At 42.6% G+C, this 12,100-nt stretch overlaps 1 protein-coding gene across 4 annotated transcripts in view; it reads right to left on the minus strand.

Moving 5' to 3' along the window:
* Nucleotides 1-4,166: 4,166 nt before the first annotated feature.
* The window catches only part of EXOC2 (exocyst complex component 2), a 78,900-nt gene continuing 70,966 nt past the window's right edge, over nucleotides 4,167-12,100 (minus strand). For all 4 annotated transcript variants that reach the window (XM_083449338.1, XM_083449340.1, XM_083449339.1 and 1 more), the window contains exons 25-28: nucleotides 11,519-11,641; nucleotides 8,806-8,867; nucleotides 6,778-6,837; nucleotides 4,167-4,858 (exon numbers count right to left, since the gene is read on the minus strand). In XM_083449338.1, the coding sequence (XP_083305464.1) occupies nucleotides 4,765-4,858; nucleotides 6,778-6,837; nucleotides 8,806-8,867; nucleotides 11,519-11,641 (339 nt within the window). In that variant the 3' untranslated portion in view covers nucleotides 4,167-4,764. The remainder of the gene's footprint in view (nucleotides 4,859-6,777; nucleotides 6,838-8,805; nucleotides 8,868-11,518; nucleotides 11,642-12,100) is intronic.

Raw genomic sequence — 12,100 nt, forward strand, 5'->3', positions numbered from 1 at the left:
TGAACAACACACCTTCCCCACAAAGGGGAAGAACACTAAGGAGTCATTCTGCAACTCTTGCTCGTTTTTGTAGGAGTTCAGGTAAAAGGCAAGTGACCTCCTTGACCTTTTTAAAAATATGCTTCAGGTAAACTCCAAAAGGGTTCTAAACTTAGTTTATGATCAAGGACTAGGCCACGTTATCACAAATATTCCAGTTTAGAAAAAGTGCTGAGGTACCAGAAAATGATAATTCCCAGAATTCAATGCAGTAGAAATAGAAGATGAAAATAGAATGGAAGATGAAAATTAGAGGGCTATTCAAACCAGCACTGTGTTTTCTATAGTGGCCAACCAGATGCCTAACAAGCAAAAATTATAAAGACCACAAATCCTCTCCCATTTTATTACGCAGTAACTAGAAGTAGAATATAGTCATCAGAACCAGTAGGCATTGATAGCCACATCTCCTATGAATCAAATTTCTCGGCCTGCCTAAGAACTACCATGATGGATCAGTCCAAAGGCCACAAGACCAAAGGTGTACCATGATAGCTAAAGCAGGATAATTACAGAGAACAGATGTTCGTATGCTCACAAAAAATTGATGTTTATTATGAAACTGGATCTGTTATAGGACTCCCTTCTTGTTGAACAAAGTATACTGTATTTTTCGCTCCATAAGACACACTTTTCCCCTCCTAAAAAGTAAGGGGAAATGTGTGTGCGTCTTATGGAGTGAATGCAGGGGGGAGGCAGGCGGGAAAAGCCCCCAAGAGCCGCACACACACTCCACGCGGCTCGTGAAAGGGAGCGCTGAGCAGAGCCTGGGATGCATACAGGCTCTGCTCAGCGCTCCCTTTAAAGAATATTTTTTTTCTTGAATTCCCCCTCTAAAAACTAGGTGCTCCTTATGGTCAGGTGCGCCTTATGGAGCAAAAATATACGGTAATTAAAGAACTGACTACATTCTTGCTGATAAGTGTACTGCATGTATTTTGTGAATTAATTACATTCTTCTGAACCAATTAAAATGTTTGTAGTATTTTATTATTTGTGTTGGTGCACATCTTGACATATACCAGGGATGGGGAACCTGTGGCCCTCCAGATGTTGTTGAACTCCAGCTCCTATCAGCCTCAACCAGCATGGTCAATGGTCAAGAATTATAGGAGCTGTTAGGCCAACATCTGGAGGGCTACAGGTTCCCCACCCTTGACCAGCGCATGGAATGACTGAGTTCAGTTTAACAAGGTTCACAGGATCCATTGAAAAACTTCAAAACTCCCCCTGAAAGTAGGTTCCACAATTGCCAGGTGAACAGAACTTGAATTAAAATCACTTGGGGGCAGAACGATTTCTAATTCATCTTCAACTTCATTCTCCTACGGGTGTTTGTTATGCTTTTGACTTGTATTTGGGCCTTGAAGCTAAAATATAACAATTGTGAGGAAAAATAAACTCACCTTTCCTTGTGTGTTTTGGTGTTTTCTTTGTCTCAAGTATATTTTATACTCCTACAAGACTGCTTGTTGTATTTGGGACGCTGAAAATCTTTTGCCAAAAGGTTGACCTTGAACTGAACAAACTTGTTTGTTTTGTAAATGGACAAAAATGAACTGGAACTAGTTCTTCTTTGGATGCACTGAACTTGAACAAGTTCCTTTTAAAAATGAACTTTTCAAGCTCTGCCCTGACATACAAGTTTGTCAGCAACAAATCCATTATTAGCCCTTTTTAAAAAAATGGCAGACTCTAAAGTACTCCAGAAACTAACACACACACTCTCTCATAACTTGCTTTTGAAATTTGGGAATAGAGGAGGAATTAGATAGCTACATTTTAGGACTGGGATAAGAAAAGACTAATAGAGGCAGCTCTATTTCTGGCCTTACTGTTAAAAGCACGTAAAAGGAATGTGTGAACTATTTATAGTTTTGTTCGCAGGACACGAACAAATCCACAGAAAAGGATTGAATGATTCTGTCACTTTTTAGTACTTAACATTCAGGACTTCACTTACAGTATGAATCTGACCTAACATGTGTTTAATCATCTCTAACGTTAATAAAACTAGGAGAAAATCCATGTTGTGAGACGGCAGGATGAGAGCAATCATGCTTAATACAGGAGTTGTGTGTGCAGGATCCTGTTTTAGGGCAGAAGATGGACTTAAAGATCTCAAGGACCTTTTCCAGGACTGTGAATCATAGCATTCAAAAAGATGAGTAAAATTAGAGCTCTTTTCAGTCTTTCGGGTGCACTGTTATGTTATTTCCCATCAACAAGGCTGCCAGTAACCGACAGGCTTTTGTTGTTGTGAATCTGCATGTAGGGCACCCTTATCCTACAATATAACTGTTGCCATCAGACTATCATTGTGGGGAAGAGGTGTTGGGGATTTTCTTGGCTTCAAGCTATGAGCCTCCCCAACCCAGGCAGCCAGCGGAAGCACTTCAGGAAGTAGTGCAAGTGCTGCTGTTCTTATGCCAGAGAGGGAGCTCTGCTTGTGGGATGACACTTACCTTTCTGGAGAGGACTGTTGGCGTAGATGTTCTGGGGCCGGGGAGGGGAGGACTGGATGTGTTAGGGACACGATCCGCCAGATCCAAAGCCCTTTGTTCCCCTCTCACACCTGCAGAACTCTATGCCAGGGGTGGTGTAGGTAATGAGAGGAAGCAGCTGCCTTCTCCATTTCTCATTCTGGATGGTGGGCAGAAATGCAAGGTACAGTCATGGGGAAAAGAAAGTACACCTGTGATGGTAACATAGGAGAGTGCTGGAGGTGAAATAGTTAAACAGGTTACCCAATCAGAACTCAGGGGGTGGAGTCAGAGGGACTATAAAACCAGCTCTGGGCAGGGCGAAGGGAGGAGTTCGTTGGGAGTTGGGTGGTTGGTTGGAGTTGGAGTGAATTGGGATAGAGTCTGTGGGTAGGTTGAGTTCGTGTAGCGAAATAAGGTGAGTCAGGAACAGTTAAGGGCTAGGAAGACAAGTAAATATCTGAGAGGTGGTTGAGTGAGTGAGAGCAGGTAGCAGAAGTTATAGGTCTGGATAGGCACCCCGTGATTGTAATTGACAGATACCGTTTATGAAACCACACACTTGTTAAACTGCAAGAAATAAATGGAAGTTTATGTTCCAATTTAACCCTGACTGGGCTCAGTATTGTACCAGGGCCTGGGTGGTGGCAGCGAGAAATAAAGTGGTGGCACAGGGATCAATAGACGGTGAAACGTCCGGGGACCCTGTGTGATTGCCACAATTTCATGAAATTCTTTGAATCTCATGATTTTACATACCGTATTGGCCTGAAAATAAGCTGTACTCCCCTATCCATTCCTACTGTGAAAAGTTAAAGTGCAGCTTATATGTGTGACCTTAAAACATGAGGGCCGTTGGGTTTATGGGACAATGGCGCCCGACCTGACTGCGGTTCACAAACCTCCGAGCCACTGGCTTATTTGCGGGTGCGGCTTCTATTCGGGCCAATACGGTAATAATCACCTACTGCTTAGAATCAGGCATAGGCAAACTCAGTCCTCCAGCTGTTTTGAGACTACAATTCCCATCATCCCTGACCACTGGTCCTGTTAGCTAGGGATGATGGGAGTTGTAGTCCCAAAATATCTGGAGGGCCAAGTTTGCCTATGCCTGGCTTAGAAGGTCTTGAAATTCGGTAAATACAATCTCAGATGAACAGCAACACGACATATTACACTGTGTTGTGGCTTATTTAACAAAAAAGTGAGAGCCAAAAATGGAGAAGCCATGTGTGAAAAACTAGGTACACCCTTACTGCTTGGCTCTCCTATCCAGTTACAGCTCCACAGTCTCCTCTGCCTGGTGAGCCTGACTCATGCAAAATGGTGCCTAACTCTCCAGAATGGGTTTAGTAACTGAATGGGGAAACCAAGCAAAGGCCCAGCGCCCTAACCCATTATAGAGCCACCACTGCTCATGAATTAAGTGTGAGGGAGAGGCTAGCAGCTGCCCCAACCCGGTGGGTTCTGGCAAATGGTTCGGTATCATCCAGGCCTGAAAGCAACGCTGTAGTTTGTGGAAGATGTGTAACCTCCATACTGAGCCTCTGGAGTTTCGTCCATATTTTTAACTTCGGAAAAATAAGTGTCTATGCGAGTGTGCGTGTGTTTTACTCCCACCATCTAACTTTAACACACATTCAGTCACGAGTACACGCTTATATTTATTAGACAGTAACATTTCAGTACATTCTTGGTCCTCCAACTCCTGGGTAATAAAGCCGTTTGATCATTTGCTGACATAAAAGTCGCAGCATGTTCTCTGGTTGAAACAGATCATTACAAAGCTGGCAAATGGGGTAAGTAAAACCGAGAGGACTGTTGGTGAATACAGATGACAACCACAATCTGCATGTCGTCACCTGGTAAGTCAATAAACTGGAGAATTTTACCACATTTCTGTAGTTAATTAGAAACACGGGGAAGCTGGAAAATTCTCATTGTTTGATAGGATAATTGGCTGGCCAAACACATGTGCTGTGGTAAATTACCATATAGAAAATTGCAATTGGCATATTTTCAAGACAAACCCCCAACTACAAAAGCTTCTGTTAGACATTCTTTCTGGCAATGAAAGGCTGGCAAATCTTTTTAACCTCTGGAGTTCGGATTCAAGAGACACAAATGGACCAACATAGTTACTTGTCGGCAACTAAAATACAGTAGCACATAGAGAAGAAAAAGCAGTTATCGGGACTGATACTGTTTCCTTTTCCTAACGCGATTACATTTCAGAGTCGCCTTATGTCTTCACCATTGTGGAAGAAGAAGCTTGAAAGCAGGTGAGCTGCAGCTGCATGCTACTCTTGAATATATTCAGTAGCTCTTCTAGCAACCTGTTCAAAAGGAAAATGCGCTTAAGGTTTTAACTGGCTTGCACAGTATTTTGGTCATGAACAGAACCAACAAACTTCATACACAGGGGGAATTAAGGCAGAAACAGAAATACATTGTGCCACAAATTGCTGCCCATGGGCTCCTTTGGAGTATGAGGTATAAATTTAATAGGAAAGAACGCATACATTGCATACACACATATAAGATTATGTCTACTCTGCCATGTATGCTTACTAGGAGTGCTAGTTTAGTTTCATGGGACACACACACAGTTTTCTGGGTGGGAGAAGACGCATAGCAAGGTTCAATGACCTGTTTTCTGATGTGTTCACAATAAAATGGAACCCCCTGCCCCATAGCACAGTATAACCATAGTATAACCCATGGTTTGAAACTTGGGCAAAATGGCCGCTTCTTCCGGGTTCTTAAATAGTGTCCTTGATTCTTACACTAAAGTGAATCACAATGAGTGGTGCAGACCCTGTGTCCTCCAGATATTGATGGACTCCAACTCCTATCAGCCCTAAGCTGATAGGTCAGGGATGATGGGAACTGTGGTCCATTTGGAATGCCACATATTCCCCATAGAATATATGTCTTGTTTTGCAGGATCACAGATCTTTTTAGCATGTGTGTGTGTTTGAAGTTGCAACAGCTTGAGGAAATTCAGACAGACAATGGGATTAGCCTGCATAACCTCACTGTGTGGCACAACCAGAAACTGAAACCCTGTTGTTTGGGCTCCTTTCTCTTTGATTGCAATGTTTACTCATTAGTTAAATCAAAGATTCAATAAACATTCTCAGATTGCCAGATACCTATGATAAAGCCAAGCCTTTAGGTGGTAAGCATAATTTGTGTGTGTGTGTGTGTGTGTGTGTGCATTTTTTAAAGGATCAGTAAAACCCTCAAAACTCTAGGAAAGAAAAGGGAAGAAACCACATAATTTTGTATTTAAAAAAAGGTTGAGCTGGTCGTTAGGCAGCCACCACCAATTTCCTTTTGAAAAAAACGCAGCATTTAATAGCGGCAGTAAATTCCACAGCTGTATAATCTGTGCCAGGGCCAGCAAGGAAAAGACATAAACATGTCAGTATCTACTTCCTCAATAACACCCTGCAGGAAAAGGTACTAGCAGGGCAGCCACACACAGGCTAATACTTAATAAGTCAATATTAAATATAATATGTCACTGGCAACACGAACAGGTCTAAATCATTCCATAAATGTGAATTCATTACAAGAAGTGTACAGCGAGCTTGCAGATGCAACAGCAGTGTATGAGGGCAAATAATAAGGAAGAGGGAATATAACCCTTAAGTTTGCCAGCTGCGTTCTGGAAGAAACTCAAGCAATTTTGTATGCCAATTGCTGCTCGAAGTTCAGCACTGAAGCTGCTGGAGGCAAACCAAATCCCAAAGTTACATCTGGAAATGTAAGTGTGTTGACCTCCCAGCATCTAAAAGGAAACTTCCCTCTTGGCATCACTTAGGAGCAACGGGAAAATTAAAAAAGATACGGGCTTTTTGGTGGCAGTTTGGTTAAGTGGACGGGGTGTCGTGTTTGGATGTGGGAAGGACAAGATCATATTCCTGAAACTGCTTGTGTGGTGCTGAACTAAATTAGCAGGTCAGGAGTGGCGGATGTTAAGCCTGAGGCCCAAATGTAGCTCTCCAGGCCTCCAGTTTTCCCACTCTGCCTTCGACTAAGTTGCCCCACAGAGTGCATTCAAAGACGAACGGCATCACGATGATATTGAACGTGTGTGCAGAAAAGGGTCGTAAGAGAGACATCACCACTTTAACCACCAGAAAGGGGGTTACTTCTTGGACTAACCTTATGAAATATCAATTATCATCATGGAACATTTTAACCATCCTACTGCTCATAGAACACATTTTCTAACTGATGAACTTACTTTTTATCTCCACCACTTGACAGCTGTGGCAAGGCTTCCAAAGCTTGCTTAAAGCTTGAGCTGTAACATTAAAAGACACACTGATTGTATCTCAGATCTACAATGACCTTTTTATTCCCAACCTATATCCATGCTTTAAGCATAGACTCGTGTTTTCGATTATGCAGGTTGTATAGTTATGCATTTCTAAAATACAAGCATTTACACTCTAAAATTAACATCACAATAAAATGCCTCAATTTACAACACTTTCCAGCATGTAGATAGCATTCAGTGCACATGTACATATGCAGATGTGTGCATGCATGAGACTGCATTTCGCTTAAAACTTTAGCCCTTTCCCGCTCCCTGTTTCATTTGTTATTTTGATTATGAAGCCTTTTCTCTATTTGCTTTGAAAACTAGCTGCTCTCTATTGAATTCCTCCACATCTAATCCTTTTAATAAATGAGATTATTATTATTTTAATAACATGAAGGTCCTTCACAGAAAAAACCAGGAAGGCGCTATGTTAAGGCTCCCGCTTTCATGGGAGAGAAGAGTTCATAACAGTTGCACCCAAGTGGTCAAAACAAATGAACGCACAGGCTCTCTCGTTCCTGTTCTTGATGGATGTGTGGGAAAGGGAGCCTAATAGGAACCATACTGCCGACTGTTTCAGCTAATGCCAAGTAATTTTTAATCTCTGCTAGACATTTGTAGAGCAGGGTAAAAGGTAACACACTTTCAGAATTATACAAAACTCAGCTACGAACAGTCTATGTGCGTTGCTTGAAACTATAGCCCTTAGCACAGTGTAATTTGTGGTTCTGCTGCAGAAGAGGAGCAGCTGCCTGGAGAAGAAACTTCAATTCCAAGAACTCTACCTAACCAACAAGACCTCACAATTGGTTCAAAATTGCAGTTCCCATTGCTTTGCTAATGTGTGGTAGCAATCAACGAAAAAGAAAAGGAATGATAGAGCCCAGCTAGAGCCTAACTCCTCTACCGAGAGCATCTGTGTAATCTCTAAATGAAGCGGATGACTGATTGGGGATCCCTTGGTTGGGAGTTCTCAAAAATCTTGCCTAGTGAGAGTGGCTCATGTGGCCAGGGGGAACCTCTTCCCAAGGGTGATGTCATTGCTTCAAGAAGCCTGTCTGCTACCCAGGAAGAGGCTCAACCCTTGTTGTTAGTGTGTAGTGTGGTGTAGTGGTTAAGAGCAGTAGACTTGTAATCTGGTGAACTGGGTTCGCGTCTCTGCTCCTCCACGTGCAGCTGCTGGGTGACCTTGAGCTAGTCACACTTCTTTGAAGTCTCTCAGCCTCACTCACCTCACAGAGTGTTTGTTGTGAGGGAGGAAGGGAAAGGAGAATGTTAGCTGCTTTGAGACTCCTTAAGGTAAAGGGTAAAGGGACCCCTGACCATTAGGTCCAGTTGTGACCGACTCTGGGGTTGCGGCGCTCATCTCGCTTTATTGGCCGAGGGAGCCGGTGTGCATCTGCCAGCATGACTAAGTCACTTCTGGCGAACCAGAGCAGCACACAGAAACGCTGTTTACCTTTCCGCCAGTAGTGATAAAGCGGGATACAGTGGTGCCTCGCAAGATGAAAAGAATCCGTTCCGTGAGTCTTTTCGTCTTGCGAAGCAAGCCCATTAGCGGATTAGCGCTATTAGTGCTATTGACAGTTTAAGGGCTATTAACGGCTATTAAAGGCTTAAGGGATTAGCGGTTTAGCTGCTAAAAGGCTTTTAGCACCTTAGCGCTTCAGAAAAAGGGGTTGGGGAGCGGAAAAAAACCTCAAAAATTTTCGTCAATTTTCGTCTTGCGAAGCAAGCCCATAGGGAAATTCGTCTTGCGAAGCGCCTCTGAAAACGGAAAACCCTTTCGTCTTGAGGGTTTTCCGTCTTGCGAGGCATTCGTCTTGCGGGGCACCACTGTATCAAATCCAAACTCTTCTTCTATGCTACTCCGGAGGTGAGAATACAACAGCATAGGCTCCTGTTACCTTTGCGCACATTTGCTGAACCTCCAACTTTTGCACTTACTTGCTTTCAGATGTGAGGAACACAGCCACTGCATCTCTCAGGGCACAGATTTCAAGCCGGGCCTAAAGGACATAAATGTTCAAACGTAAAGCCAGTGTATTTATAGCTTCAGAATCTGATTTCACAAGGTTTGGCTGCATAAGCAAAACAATGTTGTTGCTGGTGCAGCAGGAGGAGGCAAAAAGTTAAGAGCACTTCACCAAAAATTCGTTTCCTGTGCTGGAAACATCAGTCCCGAGACAGCTGTAAAGCCAATAGGAGATCTGGGATGTTCTGGAAACGAATTAAACCAAATCTGACTATCAGGGAAAGTTCGCAAATATCGTTTCTTAAAGTCCCCCACCCCCACCCTGTAAATGTAAAGTAAAAGTCCTGGAAAGTGCTAGCATTTATTCTTACCAGGGAGGTTCTGGTCTCTTAATATACAGTGCCACCAAAGAGGAAGGAAGTGCAAAAGGGTGAAGTCTGTCAATATGCATCTTGTTCTCTCCCTCCCCCCCTACTTTCTGGCTGCTGAACAGTAGCAACAACAAAAGGCTCCCCTCCACCCCTTCATGTGCTTTACATTCAGTGGTTTTAAGAAGTTCATTTATGTCAGCCTTCTTCACCCTCTATATGTTTTTGGACTACAACTCCCATCATCCCTGACCATCACTGGCTGGGACTAATGAATGTTGTAGTCCAGCATATCAGAAGAGCACTAGCTTGGGGAAGGATGAAGGGATAAATGGCCTTATATACCTATAGTAGGTACATGCCAGTGGTGGGCGGGGCCAGAGTCAAAAGTGGGTGGGATCTTGCATGGTCCTCTTTCATATCCAAACCATGTGTAATGTAATTACAAAAGGTGACAAACTGTGGTGCGCTTAAGTGCTTACTGTTAAACTAAAAGTATCAGCAAATACCTCACTGCTATATTCTTCCAGCTAGATATTCTAGTTCTATTGGAGCCCATGAAGTGAGGAGGAGGTTGGCTTCTCTATTTCCTCCGCAACTTGTGATACGCTATTAAAAATATGTAAATTCCTAACTTCCTTGGGATGTGAGCGAATCAAGAAAACTGAGTAAACTGAGCTCTGGCTAAATGAATCCAAATTGTTTTTCTCTCTCTAATTTTTTAAATTGATTTTCAACATTTATCACAAAAGTAACATAACAAAGCACACAACGAAGAAAAACACACCACACTACAACAAACTAAATACACACAAAAAAGAATATCTCTTCAAATATCCAACTCTCATCACATTGATAACTGACTTCCTCGAGTCCCTGTAACTGAATTTCATTATATCTCCTGTATAACAGGAGTTCATATTTCTTCACGTTCATATTTTTAATAAAATTACCGTATTTTTCGCTCTATAACACGCACCAGACCATAACACGCACATAGTTTTTAGAGGAGGAAAACAAGAAAAAAAAAATTCTAAACGAAATAGTGGATATATGATTTTTGTGGTTCATGCTGTGGCCACAGACATGTGATCTGACAGTGAGTTTGGAGTAGCCCAATGCAAAAATCCTGAGGATCCATGCTTTGTAACCACGGAGGAGGGAAGGAAGGGGAACCATGGATCCTCTGCTCACGACTGCAGCAGATCCCCCCGCCACCCGCAGGCATTCGCTCCATAACACGCACAGACATTTCCCCTTACTTTCTAGGAGGAAAAAAGTGAGTGTTATGGTGCAAAAAATACAGTAACTCCTTTCATTTACTAACCTCTTCTCCTTTATTGATAGTCTAATCCTTAATATTTACTATCACATATTCTTATTCTACCCCTAGGCCTATTTGTTACTTCCAAGAATTTTCTATTTATATCACAATATTTAGCTAAATATTCTTTGAATTTCACAAATGAATCCAAATTGTTAGAGAGCAAAATTTGATCATAGAAAGAGTTCAATCTCCCCAGGCAGTCTGACATGGTTTGGTACACTTAGAAAAACAATAATTTGCACGTCACAATGCAGTAACTGTGTGTGGGTGTCAGACACACCAATACTTCTTCAGAAATGAATCTACAGCACCCTTCCATCCTGGAGACTACACTTGATCATTTTTGCATTGATGTGCTCGTTGCAGGCTTCTAAGACATGTCTATTTACATGTACTGCAAATGTGCATTCATTTCATAGCAGTTTAACTGTCATGGCTACCCCGAAATATTTTTTGGAATTCCCAACTGGAGGGGAAGTGAAGATGTCTAGGTAAGATCCCTGTATCTGTGCAGGGGTTGGAGGCTGCCCACACCTCCTCAAACTTTTGACCTTTCCACGTAGCAAGAAAAGGTCTTAAAGGAGTGGTGTGTGTTCAGCTGCACAGTTAGCCTGTGGTTAATCTGTGGTTGCAAATCAAGCAGGGTTTCAGATTGTGAAAAGGACTGTAACCATGTTCAGCTAAACGCACTTATAATAGGGTTGCCGTATTTCAAGAAGTAAAAATCCGAACACAAAAATCCTGACATTTTGCCAATTTCCCGAAATTCCCCCAGACGCTAATTCCTTCACTGGAATCCCAGACATGTCCGGGAAAATCTGGACGTAGGGCAACCCCAACTTACAACCTCCTTCTGAACTTCTTGCTCAATGCAGGTTGGTTGGGGGTAGAGGGAGTGCCCCCTCCATGGATACAATATACAAACATCTGAACAGGACTTAACTGTGTTAAAAAAGCTACATTTGCCCGCCACTCATAGAATTCAGTTACCTGCAAAGCACCATTTCTGCTGAAGGATGAAACACATTGCATTAGCCTGCTGAGTTCTTCAGCGACTGCTTCGACAATCCTTGACAGCACTCTGGGTACGAGCTCTTTAGAGATGGCAAATACCTGCAGATTTTAAATTAAAATAATACAACCGAAAGCTCAAAAGCTGGGATTGCTTTTTCCCTCTGAAAGCCTTGTCATCATTAAGACCTTTTCTCCTGTCTAGAGGTGTTTGGATGGGACTCAATCGCCTAGCGGCAAATTTGTGTTGCATGATTATAGCTGCTTGGGAGGTCTTTTGCAACAAATCAACTTCCCCAAAAGACTTTTTTTTTTGCTGTAAGGAAAGTGATGGAGAAATGCCCTGGAAAGTGTGGGATTAACCCTTGCTTTGACACGGCACCATCCAACCTCCGCACAATAAGAAGGAATGCTTGTTAAATTGTCATCGGCATCTGGTCTCCCTGCAAACAAGTTGGGATAAACACTCAATGAACAGGTCGTGTAGAAGCAGCCTAATACCTGCCGACCATAAGTGATCCAAAATAGGTATTTAAAAAAGGAAAGTGAGCACTTGCAATG

Source organism: Podarcis tiliguerta, assembly GCF_965153285.1.
Source record: "Podarcis tiliguerta genome assembly, chromosome: 7".
NCBI classification, from domain to species: Eukaryota; Metazoa; Chordata; class Lepidosauria; order Squamata; family Lacertidae; genus Podarcis; species Podarcis tiliguerta.